We start from the raw sequence: 17,209 nt of genomic DNA, 5'->3' as shown, positions 1-17,209 counted from the left end.
CACTATCTTAGGTTTAAAATGCCTACAGATGGAGGAGGAAAAGTAGGTTCATTATATTATCTGCTTGAATTGCTACACACAGCCATCATCCACAGGTTCTGCACACCAGTGGAGGAGGAAAGTGGGTTACGTTCTGTTGGGAGTGAATGCACAGGACTTCTGTGACATGGCCACGTTCTATTTTACCCAGAATTGTGCAACCTCTTCTTTATCTTTTTAGAAACTTCTGAGTGACCCTTTCAAGTACTTCATGTTCATATCTCCACTTGGCCTTCCCAGACACCTGCAAGTTCCAGGTTTGCATGCTGCTTTCTGCAGCTGGCAAGACAGGCTGTCCAGTTTCGTGGGGTTGCTCAGAAATTACGTTTGCTTTCACACTGTGGCTTGTGATACATGATCTTGCTTTCATGACACATCATGACCTTGCTTCAGCTCAGGAAGCAGTACAAAGAATGGAATGTTAAATATGTCTTTGGATAGCTTAACCAGTCATGCTGGTTGCTATGTTACTGATTACAGAAACTGTGTGCTTTGTATACCAGATAGTTTGGAGGCAATGTTGATGTTCTGTGAGAAAGGTTGAGAAGGCTAACATTAACCATACTTTACTGTCACCTCTTACAGCAAGTGCTGGCTACTAAAGAGGTATGTTAAGTGCTTTAATAGAGGTTTGTATGTATTAATAGTATCATTGTGGTACGAAGGAGTTACTGACCCGATCAGTGTGGGCTCTTCCCAGGAATGCTTTGTATAGTAGGAGATGCTTCAACTGGTTCTGAAAGCCAAGAAGGGTTTTGCTAGGCAGGTAAGTAGAAGAGTGCGATCCGGGCACAGGCACAAGGGCATGGGAAAGAACTCCTTTGCTGAGGTTTGGTTTGATGTATTAATGGGAGATAAGGGCAGGCACCAGACCGTGCGGGGCCTTGAATGCAAAGAAAATTGGAATGTGCAATGGGAGATGGGGAACCACTGAACAGTTTGAATTAGGAAAGTGACTCGGTTCAAACATGAACTTCAGAAAATTCATTCTGATAGGAGATAGATTTGGAGAGGGTGAGGTCAGAGGCGGGGGACAGAAAGGCCAGGGGAATGAGTCTGGGTGAGGGATGGATGCTAAAGACACCAGCATGGAAGGGGCAGGTGCAAGAAGAGGGTGTGAGGGAAGGGAGAAAGTTAGAGAGGGACTGGGTAGAAGACAGTGGTGTAAGGTCAGTCAAGGGAGAAGAATTTCAAGAAGGGATTAATTAGCAGCATCAGATGGGGCAGAGCGCTCAGATGAAAGAGGACTTCTAAGTACCCTTGGATGTGGCAGCTAGGAAATCACCAAGCTCTCAGCAAGAGCAGTGTCCTCAGGGCTGGGATACTAGGGTGAGGTGAGGAAGGCACTCACTTCTGGCACAACATTTAGGGGGATGCTCACAAACTCAGTAATCAAGATAAATAATATCTTAATGCAGTATTTTCAAAAATTGACATAAATGCCAAAAAGCTATGATGAACAGAATATCAAAATTTTACCTAAAGACAGCGTCAGTATCACTGATTTTTCCTGTGCCTCAAATCCACTGTGGCTCAGCACTGAGTGTCACAATGTAAAGGATGGTGGGTTGGGGGGCATGTTGAGCAGCAGAGTGGAGTTGAAGAAATTGAAGCACTGAGTGAAGACTGTTCCTTCACAAAGTCCCAACTTCATGTGAAAGGCTGGTTGGTCTAAGGGACCTCAGGTTTAAGGGGTTTTTGGTTTTATTTATCCTTTAAGGTGGAAGAGACGTGAGCATGTTTACGAGCTGCGGGACGCAGTCTCTGGAGGTGGAGAGAGGTTGACGGAAGAGCAGGGGCTCTGTGGAGGCAGTAGGACACGTGGGGTGGTCGGCCCTAGGCAGGCCGAGGGGCAGGAGGTGCTGGCTGGGGCAGTGGACAGGTGGAAGGTGGCAGAAGCTCACCCTGATACATGGCGCCAGCGGGCAGTGTTAGGATGGAAGAAAGCAATGAAGGTTGGAGGTGTCCCTGAAGGGGTTGGGGGGTGGGGTAGAAAAGGAGCTGACCACGGTTCTGTAAATGAAACTGCCGAGCAGCAGAAGCCCAGTTGAGGGCGGGAACCACAGGGTGGTGGTGGTGTCAGTTTGAGGGTTGTGTGATCTTTTCTCCCTCCCTTCAGAGCTGCTTACCACTCTAGGTGGAGGAGTGGAGGAGGCTCACTATCTGAGGCTGGGGTGCTAGGGGTTTCCTGGGACTCAGGACTCTTAGTGCTAAAACTGGAAAGTCCTGGGCAAACCAGGACCAGTTGGTCACCCGAGGTGTTGCAGGGCTGGTAGTCAGGAGGCAAAAAGGTGAGAGAATTGAGGGGACTGGTCAGACAGAGGTGGTAGCGTGTGCTCCAGGTCTGGTCTGGAGAGAAAAGGAGTGAGGTCATTACCCGGTAGCATCTTGTGTAACTCCATTTGTTTACTCAACAAATACTGAGTGCTAACTATGAGTCAGGCACTGGGTCTGTACAGAGGATTTAACCACAAAGAAGAAATAAATGTCCTCATGGAGTGTCCTGTGGTGGCCAGGGTCAGTTGCTGCTCCGGACCCATTTCGCCTCTGCTAGAGGGCGGAAGGCTACACACAGCATTTTCTTGCCTCTTTTACAGCTAGGATGTGAATTCAGTTCTGCCAGTGAGACGCATTCAGGCAAGATCTGCAAACAGGAGTGGGTGGAGGCCAAGACTTTGCTGCTTTCCTCTGTTGGCTAGCGTGGTGGTGCTGATGGGGGCGTTTGGAAGCAGATGTGGTAAGGGTGCCCCCCACCATTGCTGGGTCTCTGCTATGGCAGGGGGTCTTTGAGCTCAGTTCCCCCGTGGCTGCCTCCTGGTTCCCCCCGGCCCCGACTGAGGCAAGTTCATCCTGGGAACCCCAGGGATCTTTGCTAGAAGCCCACCCTAAAGCCCTTTCCTCTACTCCTTCCAGCAGTTTTGTAAGTACCAGTATTGAATGTATTTCTACCGAAAATGCCTGGAGTGTCTCTCTTTCCAGAATTTGATGCTTCTTCTATTAACCAGTATTGTAGAAATTACCGCTGGGTGACACACATAAACTTTGTTTGGCATTTTAAATGTCATTGTCAAGGCTCTCAGAGCTTCCACCAGAGAAATGAAACTGAATCTGGTCTTAGGTTTTAGTTGCTCTGTTTGTGAAGATCAGGGACAGTTTGTACCAAGGGGGGGAGGATTTTGTGTGGGTGTGGAAAAGAGGGGGAGACATAGTCACTAAATTAGAATATGCCTGTGAGGGGAACTTAAGAAAAGGGGATTTCCTTTAAAATTCTAGAAACACACACACAGATGCTAATTTTATCTGGCTAGGGAAGGCAATAGGCTTAAAACAGTGAGAGGTAAAATGAAACTAATGGAATATTGATCTATCGGGAGGAACGGGTACTTGAAAGCAGGGAAGAAAAAGAATTGGGTGTGGATAGCCCCTTTGCATCTCACCTGAGTAAGGTGAAGGCAAGTGACTCTTCAGAAGAGGTGCACGGAGTACCGAGTCAGGCAGCTCCGGCAGGTGCAGTTGGTAACTGATGGGTTTTTTACTGGGTGCTAAAGAACTCATTCTATGGCCACCCCCTGCTCCTCTCTATCTTTTGAACCATGTTAAATAAAATCTGACCTGTTCTTTTTAAGGATAACTTTGGGAAGCCTTTAGGCTTCTTGTTCTAAGGTTTGTCTAGACATACACCGAGGAAACTCTAGAAGCACTTTAGGCCGGGCGTGGTGGCTCATGCCTGTAATCCTAGCACTCTGGGAGGCCAAGGTGGGTGGATCGTTTGAGCTCAGGAGTTAGAGACCAGCCTGAACAAAAGCGAGACCCCGTCTCTACTAAAAAAAAAAAAAAAATAGAAATTATCTGGACAACTAAAAATACATAGAAAAAATTAGCCAGGCGTGGTGGCACAGGCCTGTAGTCCCAGCCACTTGGGAGGCTAAGGCAGAAGGATTGGTTAAGCCCGGGAGTTTGAGGTTGCTGTGAGCTAGGCTGATGCCACAGCACTCTAGGCCCCGGGCAACAGAGTGCGACTCTGTCTCAAAAAAAAAAATAAATAAATAAATAAATAAAACCATTTTAAATGCTATGAGATGGTTCCTTATGGCATGCACTATTTTTTTTTTTCTTTGACATTTGTGTTCCTTTTATACGGTACTTGTTAACCGATTGGTAAAGGCTGAACGCAGAAGAGACTGAAACTAATCTTTCAGTTTCCAAACCTGTAAGGTTTCCTTTTGGCCATTTTTGCTTTCTAATTTTATTGTACTATGATCAGAGAATGTGCTATGAAGTATATTTATTTTAGTGTCTGTATAACTGTCACCCAGCTTATGAAGTAAAATATTACAAATTCAGTCATTTTCCCTCTGTATGCTTATCTAGTCACATTCCTTTCATGTCACAATAAATGCTTTGTATGTCTTAAATGTTTTTGTAACTGAAGGTATAGTAATATTCTCATAGATTTTTCTTAAAAATTTTATATCTAGGACTTTAATACATGTGAAATTGACTTGTATATGGTGTGAGGAAAGGATCCTAGTTTACCCCTAAATATATGGGGGTAACTAGCTGTCCCAGCACCATTTCTGGACATGAATGTCTTTACCCTGTTGATTTACAGGATGACTGCTGTCATTTGTGTATGGCTTGATTTCTGAACTCTCATCTATGTATTGGGGTTTTTTTTATACATACCTGTGTTCATGTTAACATAAATTTGTATAAAGATCTTGATATCTGGTAAGGCAACTTCTTGAAACTTTGGGGAAAACCACTCTCTCACTGTTTCTCTCCTGCTATACTCAACATAGCATAGAAAGCTTCTGTGACCAGATGTGTGGTGTTTTCCCCACCCCACACACCAAGCAGTTCTTCATTTAGACACTCCAACTGAGTATCCCGTAATTCAGTTCAATTCTGATACCATCTACCTGGAGTTGGAGTCAGATCCCACAGGTTAAGGGTTCAGTCCTACAAGACTGCCACAATCAGACTTTACACTTTAGACACCAATAGCAAGTAGTAGGTGTCATCTACATTTCTTACCTATCAGCAGTAATTACCCTCTCCTTGGGTTTGCTAGGGTGGCTTGCAGAACTCAGGGAAACATGCTTACTGGCTTATGATAAAGGATATTACAAAGGGCACAGATGAACAGCCAGATGGAAGAGATGCACAGGGCAAGTTATGGGGTGGTGATAGAGCACGGGGTTTCCATGCCCTCTCTGGGTGAGCCACCCTCCCAGCACCTCCATGTGCTCAGCAACTCAGAAGCTCATCACATCCCTCTTCAAGAGTTTTTATAGAGCTTAATCTACAGTCCTCTCCCTACTCTTTCCTAGAGATTGGTAGGTGAGGCTGAAAGTTCCAACCCTTCTGTCCTCTAATCACTTGGTCCTTCTGGTGACTGGCTCCACCTAAGTCACCTCATTAGCATGAACTCAGGTGTAATCAAAAGAGACTCATTTATGGATAACAAAAAGGACTCCTAATATCACTCAAGAAAATTCTGTGGGTTTTAGGAGCTCTTTGATAGGTACCAGGGACAAAGACTAAATATATTTCATACTATACCACAGCTTACATTGGCTATTCTTGGCCCTTTTCCTCTTTCATGTAAGTTTAAGACCAGCTTGCCAAAGTTCACTGGATTTTTTATTTATAAATCCAATGGAGAATTGCTATCTTTATGATATGGAACCTTCTGTTTATGATTATAGTGCATTTTTTCAGTTATCTCTGTTTTAACTGAAGTCTTCAATAAAGTTTTATAATTTCTTCTTTAAATGTCTTAAATACTTTTGTTAGAATGATTCTATGGACCTCATTCATAGATTTTGTTGCTATTGTATAGAAATGCTATTGTATTAACTCATTTTAAAATTAATTTAAATTTTCTTCCTGTTTGTTGCTAATGTATAGAAACGTAATTGACTTTTACTTATTGATCATATATATCAAAACTTTAACCTCTTAATTCTAACATTTTATCTGTCAATATACTTGGGTTTCCTGGGTGCAAAATCTTACTGCCTGTGAATAATGATAGCTATTTCTTTGGTTCCAGTGTTTACACTCTATTTTAAACTTTTTCTTGTTTTACTATGCTGGCTCTGTCCTTCAATACATGTTGAATAGAGGGGATGGTCCTGTGTATCCTTGTCTCAAACCTGATTTTTAAGGGAATGCTTCTAACATGTTACCATTAAGTAGAATATTTGCTGTGGGTTTTTTTTTCTTTCTTAATTACTATTTAACTGTTTATAAATTGCAATCTGGTAAGACAAGTCCCTTGCTTTTAATTCATAGATCATTGTTTCAGAGAATTTACATGTTTATTATATTGAATCTCTCCATTCATGAAGAAAGTATAGCTCTCCATTTATCTAGGTCTTTATTAATGTTTTTTCAATAATTTATAGGGTTTTTTTTATTAAGGAAACCCTTACATATCTTGTTAGAATCATTCCTCCATGTTATCTGTTTTGATGCTATTATATACAGTAAATAGTAAACAACTACCACTGTGGTTTTTAGCTCTTTTTTTCTTTTTGGTCCCCTACAATTTTATTTACTTTCTTACATCTCAGCTGTGTTTTTGAACAAATGTTTTTTATGTTTTATTTGCTTCTCTACGTACATGGAAGCCAGAGTTTTCTCAGATTAGCTAGCAACAGGTTTCTTAACCTCAGCACTGTGAACATTTTGGGCTGGATAATTCTTTGTTTGGGGGGGATGTGCAGTGTTAAATGTTTAACAGCATCGCTGGCCTTTATCCATTAGATACTAGTAGCACCACCTGGTTATGGTTACCAAATATGTCTCCAGACATTGTCAAACGTCCCCTAAGAGGCAAAATTGCCCCTGATTAAGTAGCATTGATCTGGCCTATCATACTGCAGAAAATTCTCTTATCTCCTTGAAGTAATTTTAAGATACCTATTTTAAACTCTCCCAGATGTAGGTTCCTAGGATGTGAATTCTACTTGTTTTGTCTACTGTCATGGTGATTTTACCTCCAGCACAGGTTATTCCCTGGATGTCTCATATGCCCTGGGTTGTGAAAGGGGGTCTTATGGGGTGGTTTTAAGTTGGTCTATGAAGACATTATAGGCTTCTCTAGTCTGGGAGTAATTTTTATGTCAATTTCTTGGCCTGGGCTTCAAAGAAACCTCAACAGGGGGTGATTATTTGGATTTAGCCTTGTATACTCTCCTTTCTCAAGTGCTCATTGCCTCTGGCCACAATTAACTGGCCCCAGCACCACCCCAGCATCATGCACGCACTGGTATTTTGCTGCATCTGAGTGGCCCTCGCTCCGCACAGCAATCTGTAGTTTCCTTTTGATATTTTCTCTCAGTGTGCCAGATGCTACCACTGAGTAATTTGGATTTTGCTGCCAAATGATACCCCATTAGCACAGAGGGAAGACAGCGTGCCAGTGCTCTTGCTGAGTGTGCGTGACTGGCAGAAGGCAGCTATGGGTGTAAAGGCTGGAGGAAATGAAACAAGCAGATAATGTTTTTTAAAACGATTACATAATTTGGTTAACTCTTGGTGGCATTGTCACATGGTTGGTAATTATGAATTACAAAAGATGAGTGTTTTTAAAAAATAGGGAATTAAACATTTCATTTCTAGTAGTTCTGTTGGTTCTTTTTCAAATATGTCTGGTGAATTTGTATAATATTTCTTACTATTGTGTTTCATGATTTTTTTTTTTTGTTTATTTTATTCCTTCCAGTGTGTGTAAATATTTTATAGTTTAACTTACAATAACAACTATTGACCAAATTGTGACTTTTAGTGAGTAGAGTAGAAAAAGAACTTGACCTCCTTTTCATAGAAACTGGTGGTTAGATTAAAGCACCATTGCCATGTGAGTAGACAATAGATTTTGGCTTGCTAGGACACATAAAATTAGTATTTATCTTTCAGATGAAAAAAATTAAAGTAGTCTGAATACCAGTTTTTCCACTTTCATTGGGTAATCATTTTAGGAAATTTCATTTCTCCAGTTATTCACAAATAGCCATATTTAAGTGAAGGTTGGATGAATGGGCATGGTATTGGCATGGCCACACCAGTACTTATTAGCAAGTATACATTAGGGAAAATATCTACTTTTGGGGCCGGGCGTGGTGGCTCACGCCTGTAATCCTAGCACTCTAGGAGGCCGAGGTGGGCAGATCGTTTGAGCTCAGGAGTTCGAGACCAGCCTGAGCAAGAGCGAGACCCCATCTCTACTAAAAATAGAAAGAAATTATATGGACAGCTAAAAATACATATAGAAAAAATTAGCCGGGCATGGTGGTGCATGCCTGTAGTCCCAGCTACTCGGGAGGCTGAGACAGGAGGATCGCTTGAGCTCAGGAGTTTGAGGTTGCTGTGAGCTAGGCTGATGCCACGGCACTCACTCTAGCCTGGGCAACAGAGTGAGACTCTGTCTCAAAAAAAAAAAAAAAAAAAATATCTACTTTTGGTAAGAGCTTACCGATTTAGACTGGTTTGGGGAAGGCCAGTGTGAAAGATATGAATGATCTATTTTAAAATATAATACTTAAAAATTTTAAAATATAAAATTTGAAATAAATATAACTTTATTACATTTAGTAATAATTGCAACTTTTATTACTTTACTAAAGTATTTAATTACTTTAAGTGGAACTTGAATACTTTCAGACAGTAAAGAACTCATGGGGAACTCTTGAACTCCAGGAAAACTGTGCTTCCTCTAAGAAACTATTTTATTTTTCTTTGTTTTGATAGTAAGAACTATTTAACCTCCCATGTATCCCTTTATGCTTTGACTGCCAGGAAGCGCAGGGATAAATTTATAGTCTACTAAAATCTGTTTAGGCCCTGTTAGCCTACATATTTGTATTGTATTCTCTGTCTTCCCACCCCATTTCAAATTTCTAACCTAATGTTTTCCCCTTGTTCTCGTATAAAATTTTTCTATTTGTGTGTTTTATTGTAAAATGCCCCAAATCTTTTGTAGGCCAGTACTGTACATAAATACATAAAATAGATTCAGTGCTCCTTTCACTAAATATAGCTAGAAAATATATAAATATACTTGTACATTAATACAAAGAAACTGTTAGTAACTTACAATTGGGTTCTGTTTCCAATTATTTTTTGATAAGATTAGGTTTTAACCTGAAATGTTTGTAGGAATAGATAAACTACTGGCCCAGAACATAAGAACTGATTTAACATAAATTATAGCTATAAAACTTAAGAGTAGACAGTGACTGCCACTTGCATCTGAAATTTTGAAGGAAAATATGTTGAGTTCCAATGGAAGCAATTAAGAACACACCCATGGCTTGAACACCTCACCCCGCCCACCCAAGCGCCACCCTAGGAGTGAGATCTTGCCTTAATCTTCTGTCTCCCTGCCTTCCCCTGAGACCGTCAGGAATGCTGCTGGCAATTGCTGCCATGTAACAGGGTATTGAGAGTCGGGGGCCTCTGGTGCTTCCATGGGGCTCAGGGTCTGAAGACCTGATCAAAGCTTGACAAAGCCTTTGTTCAGGTGGTGGCAGGTCCTGTGAGCACTCAGGATGAAGTCGTGCAAAGGGCCTGGAGCCCTGAGGGGGGCAGCAGAGGCTTCTGCTCGCAGGTGTGAGTGAGGGGCTGTGAAGCAGGACAGCAACTGGGAAATGGGGGTGGCAGAGGGACAGAAACCTCTTTTCTCTGCACAGTACACTGCAGAGAGGGTCCCCTCATTCAAGCCCACGTGGGTGAAGTCACTGACAGTGGGAGTTAACCCCTATGACCCAAGTTTCTCTGATCTAATCTGCATGTCTAATCACTGGGCTTTTCCCTCTTCCTCCCACTAAGGTCATATATTGTGACTTAGTCATTAACCTCCCCCATTGTAATTTTCCCTTTACTGTGCTTTCCATTCTGCTAAACTGTGAAAAGGCATGCAGGGTTTTTTGGAGATAATTTTGTCTCTGGTTTCATTTCCTTTAAAAAGTAGGTTTTTCTTCTCTGTCTTTCTTGGTTTTTTAATTAGTCTTGGTTTTTGGCTTTGCCTAGAGAGGATCCCTTTCTGTAGACTTAACGATAGGAATTGAATCTACAGGGTTAGGGAGATCAGCAAGAAAGGAAGGGCCCGTCCTTTGACTCTTTGGCATAAGTTACCTTGATAAGAGGATTTTTTAAAAAAATTACCTTTTAACCACAGCACTCCTTCATTGGAAAGGATTCTGAAAGAAATGAAGAAAGCCCCCAGAAATGAAATTGACAGCCTCATGGCCTTTTGTTGACTGGCTCAAAGCTGTATTGCTCCACTGCCTTGAAATGACAACGTGCACGATGTCTGCCGAGGTCATCCATCAGGTCGAAGAGGCACTTGACAAAGACGAGAAGGAGATGCTTCTTTTTTTGTGCCGGGATGTTGCTACAGACGTGGTTCCGCCGAATGTCAGGGAGCTTCTGGATATTTTAAGTGAGAGAGGGAAGCTGTCTGCCGAGGGCTTGGCCGAGCTGCTCTACAGAGTGAGGCGCTTTGACCTGCTCAAGCGGATCTTGAAGATGGACAGAACGGCCGTGGAGAGCCTCCTGCGCAAGCACCAGCACCTTGTTTCGGACTATAGGTAATTCATCAGCTCTTCCCAAGGCTGGCCTGGCGGGAGGGAGGGAAGGAGGGGTCTTGACTTTACTGGATGATAGAAAGGAGGGCGGCAAGCAGAGCAGCCGCATGACTCTCTCTCTCACTGACCCAGCTGCCATGTGATGTCACTTCCTGCCTTTGAATTCTTAAAACATGCTTCCTTAAAGGAATCGGGACCATATGAACGCAGAAGGGACAGATGGTGTGTGTTTGCCTCAAGGATAGAATGATGAGAAATGAAGAAAGATAGGAACAACTAAGAGGTAGTAATTCTTGGCCAGCCTCTGACAGCGTGATGTCTGCAGTGGCGCTTGCTAGCTGATTTTCTGTGGTGTTAGTCTTTGACAACTTCCTGTACTGAGAAAGGAAATAACAAGTCTGACACATAATCTTCCTGTTATTGTAGAATTCCATCATCTCTTTGGAATCCCCGTCAGTCCTTCTCCTGCCTAGGAAGTTCATCAGGGTGGGCTCCCTTCCTGCGGTTCCTGCCCTCAGAGGATCTGGGGAGTCCAAACTGAACATCTCTTCAATTAACCACCTCTAAGCCCCCTTTAGTTCAAAAAGGGAACGGCCACTGGAGCCCCTGTTAGTTCAGACAGCCTTTGAGTTGTTCTTTCTCCTAGTCACATGGTGCTTAGAGGTTGAAAGGGCCACAGAAGCCACCAGAAAGGCTGAGTTTCTGGGGAAAGGAAGATAACTTGTAAGCTTAAATTGGTGTTTCCTTTTTCTCCAGACCACTACTAGCCTTTTGATATAGCAATAATGTATATTTGGAGATGATTTATATTATTAAGAACAATACTAAAGAAAGCTGAAAGCAATGTGGGCTTTGGAGAGGATATGAGGCTTGAAGTTGGAAGGCCTGTTCCAATCCTCAGACTACCAGTTATGGACCATGCAGGCTGGGCCAATCAGTAACATTGGTTGGACCTTTGTTTTCCTCCTTGTAAAGCAAAGGATAATAGTACCCAACTTCACAAAGTTGTTGTGAGCATCAGTTGTGATAATTTACTACGTGGAGTACTTTTTAAAGCTGCAAAGCACTCCACAGATGCAAGGGATGATTATCGTTGTTGTTATTCTTGACCATCTTCCACCTATCCAACCATCACTTATGATGTCAGTCATCTTTAGAATCTCTGGGAGACACTGACTGTGTTTCCTTGCATGGGTTAGAGCACTCTTTCCATTTCCCGTTTCCTTGCTATGGTGGGTGGAGATTATTCTTCAGGCATCTGGGAAAGGGGGCTGGGCAGTTAAAGGGGAGTGCTAGATTTATTCATCTGGTGAGTGGGCTTCGCCGTGTACTGGCATGTGCCAGGTGTTTTGGTAAGCTCAGGGCAAAATGAATAAAGAATTTCCCATCCTCAAGAATCTGAGAGTCTAATTGGGAAAATGATCTTGATGACAATGACATAGTAATAGTGTGAACCACGAGGTATTCTAGGAGCCCTGATAAAGTGCAGTGGTTGGTCCTCAAAGTGTATTTCCTTAAAAAAATAAATAAATAAAAAGTGTGGTGGTAGCTCCAGCTGGAGCAGAGATGAGCGAGTCAGAAGGAGCTTTCTAGACAAAGACATCTAAAATCAGACTCCCCATGATCCAGACACCTGCATCCTTTAAATTCAGAAGTGGGCCAGGATATCACAGGTGTTTCTTTCCTTTAGCATCTTATGATTCAACGTATGGTCCTTGGATCAGCACCTGTGAGCTTGTCAAGGCTGCTTTGACAAGGCCACTTTGAATATTATTTCTGTCTTTTATGTTAGTCATTTGGGTTCTTATCTCATTTCATTGGAACTTGTTGGGGAGCTAGGGGATTCTTTAGGGAAGTTTCCATTCTCTTGAGTTTTCAGAAGCTGTTAGCTGGCAAGGGAGATACCATCTCCTATTGAAAACAGAAGTAAGGATGAATTTCTTTTTTGAGTCCCCTTAAGATCTCTTCCTGGGGTGATCTAAGCTTTCTGTTTTATGGGAGAGGGATGCATTCACATGGGGATCAAGAACTGGTGTTTTTTCTCTTCTTTTTTTTTCTTTTTTATAGCAGCTCCTTGACAGAAAAGAATTAGTCTTTTTTCTTGGAGACAGAGTCCCGCTCTGTTGCCCAGGCTAGAGTGCCGTAGCATCAGCCTAGCTCACAGCAACCTCAAACTCCAGGGCTCGAGCAATCCTTCTGCCTTAGCCTCCCAAGTAGCTGGGACTACAGGCATGCGCCACCATGCCCGGCTAATTTTTTCTATATATTTTTAGTTGTCCAGCTAATTTCTATTTTTTTTTTTTTTTTTTTTAGTAGAGACGGGGTCTCGCTCTTGCTTAGGCTGGTCTCAAACTCCTGAGCTCAAATAATCCTCCTGCCATGGCCTCCCAAAGTGCTAAGATTAGAGGCATGAGCCACTGCACCTGGCCAAGAATTAGTCTTTTAACCAATTATTGGTATAAGAGAGGCACGGGCTCTTGGAGGTCTCATTAGGACAAGAGTCTACATTAACTAAAGAAACTTACCTGACTTATAGGGTGCTGATGGCAGAGATTGGTGAGGACTTGGATAAATCGGATGTGTCTTCATTAATTTTCCTCATGAAGGATTACACAGGCCGAGGCAAGACATCCAAAGACAAGGTAAGTTTTCTTTTTCTTGGTCCATGTCCCCAGGAGCCTATCAGAAGTTGCTCCTTACGGTGTGGAGAGAGGGAAGCATGCAGTCAGACATCTGTGGTAGTTTTTTGATAATAACATTGATGGGAAGAGAATTGGTTTATGAATTAAGAAGAAACAGGATATCTTCTGGTGTTGCCTTGGATGTTTCTTTCATTCTTGGATTTTATCCTTATTTCTGTAAAAGTCATAGGTCTGGTGTATATATCGGTTTCTCTCCCTGGTTAGACAGACTGTGGGGTTGGGGTAGGAAGTCCCATCTGCAGGTGTTGAGTAGAGACAGGTAGGAAGTGTTAGTCCACGCTTTCCTGCTGCCATCTGTCTCTCCTCAGCTAGCTCAAGGTCAGTATGGGGTCATTAGGCTGCATGTGGAAGTCGGGTAGGGGAAGGTCCTTGTAACTGATGTATGTGGGAAATGGCAAAAGTAGAGATTTGGGGTTGAAAACCAGGTAAGAGGTGAAGATCTCAGGGATGCTATGATTGCTGGAAGAGTATTGAAATTCCAGTTGGTCCTACATGGTACTGCTGACCTAAGGAAGGCCAAGAAATGTTTGGGTCTCTAGTATAGACAGTAGGTCCTCAAAGTGGTTGGCCTGCCTCCAAGGCAGCCATCCCCAACCTTTTCGGCACCAGGGACCAGTTTCATGGAAGATATTTTTTCCACAGTTCTGGGGGTTGGGGGTTAGAGGGAGCTCAGGAGCTTATGTGGTGATGTAAGCAGTGATGGGAAGCAGCTGTAAATACAGATGAAGCTTCCCTCGCTCGCTGACTTGCCCACCGCTCGCCTCCTGCTGTGCAGCCTGGTTCCTAACAAGCCATGGACCAGGCAGCTGTAAGGACTCTGGTACATCATTGCTTGAGAATTTCCTCATGTTCCTAAATGATTATAGTTTCATTTCTGAAACCTGAAAATATAGAGTGACTGTATGCTCCTACCATCAAATGCACACTGAGAGGGAAAATGAAAGATAGCACACCTTTTTGGGTTTCCCCTAATTCTCTCTCAACCATTTGTATATATTTAATTATGATTATTATTTTTTAAAATAAAGATAGCTCATCAATAACCACATGTTGGTGGCTCACGCTTCTAATCCTAGCACTCTGGGAGGCCGAGGTGGGAGGATCACTTGATACCAGGAGTTCAAGACCAGCCTGGGCAAGAGTGAGACCCCATGCTCTACTACAATTAGCAAAATTAGCCCAGCATTGTGGCTTGTGCCTGTAGTCCCAGCTACTCTGGAGGCTGAGGCAGGAGGATGGCTTAAGCCCAGGAGTTTGAGGCTGCAGGGAGCTATAATGATCTCACTGTACTCTATGTGAGGTGACAGAGTGAGACTCTGTCTCAGAAAAACAAAACAAAACAAAACAAAATGTTAAAGGCAAAGGAAATAAAACTAAAAGCCTGGCCAAGCAATGCTGTTTCTGAAGTATAATTCTTTCGCAATCCCTGTGGCCCAAAGTAAATGAATGGCAAAATACTGAAACCTTGTGATTTCACCCCTGAGTCGGAATGAGTTGTAATGAGTTGTAACGTCCAGCATTGATTCAAATATTTTAGGAACTTTAAAACTGTATGACTGAGATTTTTCTCATAAAACCTTTTCACCAGCCACCTTCTCTCTCCCTTTTTCAGGGACGCTCTTAGACTTTTTCAGTATAACACCAGCCTGGCCTTTTTGGAGAGAATGAATTCAAGAGGCTTTATTTTTAGGCTTGCTCTTTCACGGTCCTCCTTGATGACATAACATGGCACATGTGTCTATCCCCAACCCAGGAAGTTGATGACCACCCCCTCTGTTCTGAGTAACATTCAGGAGTCTAATTTGCTCATGTTAGAGATGTCTGGTTTAGGGTCACTGAAGGTCATTGAGAAGGCTCACCTTGTCATGTTCTCTTACTGTTGTAAATCACATGGCCTGGGGTTTGCACTTGAGGCTTATTAGTCAGCTCTACTAACATTTGTTTCTTGTTGATGGCTCTTTTAGAGTTTCTTGGATCTTGTGGTTGAATTGGAGAAACTAAATCTGGTTGCTCCAGATCAATTGGATTTATTAGAAAAATGCCTAAAGAACATTCACAGAATAGACCTGAAGACAAAAATCCAGAAGTACAAGCAGTCTGGTAAGAATTTTGACCTCTCAGTGGTCTAAAGCAAGTAGCCTGTGCACAGTACGTGTGGTTGGTTGGGATTCATTTGTTGGATAAGTGGATGAAACAGAACCTGAATGGCCACAGCTCCCTCTAGCTTGTGGCTAGAGATCATATGCCTTTATATTCTTCGCATCCCAGATCTGTTGACTCCATAGCCCCTTGTTCATGATTTCCGCAAAATGCTGCCAAGCAGTTCTTAACATTCTGGCCTTCAAGGAAGAACTTGCACCCCCATTTTCTGCACAGGCTGGCAGAGCTGTGGACATTCAGGGCTTTTGAGTATATGCCGAACCCTACTTACTGCAACTCTGGATAATGTCACTAGGGTCCCAGAGCAGCCCTGAGTGTGTCCCCAGTTTCACAAAATCACCTCATAGAAAAGGGCACCTTCAATTTCTCCCTTGATAAAGGGGACCAGACTCACTGGCCTTCTCCCCTAAATCCTCCAGGCCCCACTGTTTTGAGCCTCAGCCTCAGCATTGGCTCTGCTGACAGTTCATTGCCACCATAGTGTCACAGACGAAAGACCATGGCTGAGACCCACTGACCTGCAGAGCGCTCCTCCACCCCCACACACTCTACATGACTGATCCAAGATTAAGAACCAGGAGTAGCATTTTGGGTCCATTCTTAATGATGGTCGGTGGAAGAGTCATCTGATGTGATATTTTGAATTCCATAAGGTGGCTGGAAAGTTTAGGGTAGTTTGAAAGATGGTGATTGACCTGGGACTGAGCCATTGTTGAAGATTTATTTGATAACAATTTATAAATCTTAACTCAGCACCTCTCTTCTGCTTTATAGCTCAAAAAGGAGGGACAAGTTATAAGAATGCTCTCCCAGGGTCTCTCACAAACTTGACTCTCAAGGATCCTTCGTATAACCTCAGGGTGAGTCTGGAGCAAATGTGTGAAATCCCAGCGTGAAACAGTTTCAGAGCTTTGATAAAAAAAAAAAATGTATTCTTGCAGCTATGCCTTACTGTTTTCCATGTATGTTTGCATGTGTGCCTATGTATACAGTTGGGCATTTGTTCATTTGTTCCTTTTAAAATGAAAATAGATAGGACATGCCTATGGGTAAAAAATTCAAAATGTATTAAAAGTGGTTGTAAAATTATGTTTTCTTCCAACCCCTATAATACTGACCCCCTAGTTCCTTTCCCCAGAAGCAGCTATTGTTAGCCAGTTCCTTCTGTAACTATCCAGAGATGGACATGTAATATTTCATTTTGTTTTCCTCTCTTGTACAAATGATAGCACACTGTGTCCATTGTCCTGATCTGTAAATTCTTAGTTGTTCCATATGATTAATAAGGAACTACCTCTATTTAATCATTACTTTTAATCATACATGGTTCTGTTTTCCAGTGATATAATGTGTTTAGCCCTTTCTGTTAATTGTTTTCAATCTTTTGTTACCAAAATGGCACCAAATAAATATCCTTATACTCACTTCTCTGTGCATTTGCCTTTTTACTGGGCTAATTTTAATGATTTCAGCAAAAGTTTTTTGTTATTTAGTGATGACATGAAAGATTTTTTTGTTGTTCATGAATATAAATATCACATAGTCACTTGTGGGTGTTTTGTTAGTAGTAGGTGGTACAAGGTACCATCAGAATTGTTCTTTGGTTAATCTTTTACCTTGAGACGTTCAATCTTGGTGTAATCTTACCCTCATCCTCACATAAAGGTAGGTGGAGTTGTAGGATTTAGACAAGAGTACAAATTTTATGGT

General features: G+C 42.4%; 1 protein-coding gene across 8 annotated transcripts in view; it reads left to right on the top strand.

Annotated features, from left to right (window-relative positions):
- Window positions 1-17,209, top strand: part of CFLAR (CASP8 and FADD like apoptosis regulator) — a 45,055-nt gene that overhangs the window by 8,704 nt on the left and 19,142 nt on the right. For 7 of the 8 annotated variants that reach the window (XM_069486079.1, XM_069485813.1, XM_069485579.1 and 4 more), the window contains 4 exons: window positions 10,229-10,640; window positions 13,174-13,279; window positions 15,304-15,439; window positions 16,274-16,359. In XM_069486079.1, coding sequence (XP_069342180.1) covers window positions 10,279-10,640; window positions 13,174-13,279; window positions 15,304-15,439; window positions 16,274-16,359 — 690 coding nt within the window. In that variant the 5' untranslated portion in view covers window positions 10,229-10,278. Of the gene's footprint in view, window positions 1-415; window positions 2,777-10,228; window positions 10,641-13,173; window positions 13,280-15,303; window positions 15,440-16,273; window positions 16,360-17,209 lie in introns of those variants that run through there. The other variant, XM_069485993.1, reaches the window with a different exon arrangement.

This window comes from Eulemur rufifrons, chromosome 1 (genome assembly GCF_041146395.1).
Source record: "Eulemur rufifrons isolate Redbay chromosome 1, OSU_ERuf_1, whole genome shotgun sequence".
Lineage (NCBI taxonomy): Eukaryota > Metazoa > Chordata > Mammalia > Primates > Lemuridae > Eulemur > Eulemur rufifrons.
This window is presented reverse-complemented; position numbering and strand designations above follow the sequence as displayed.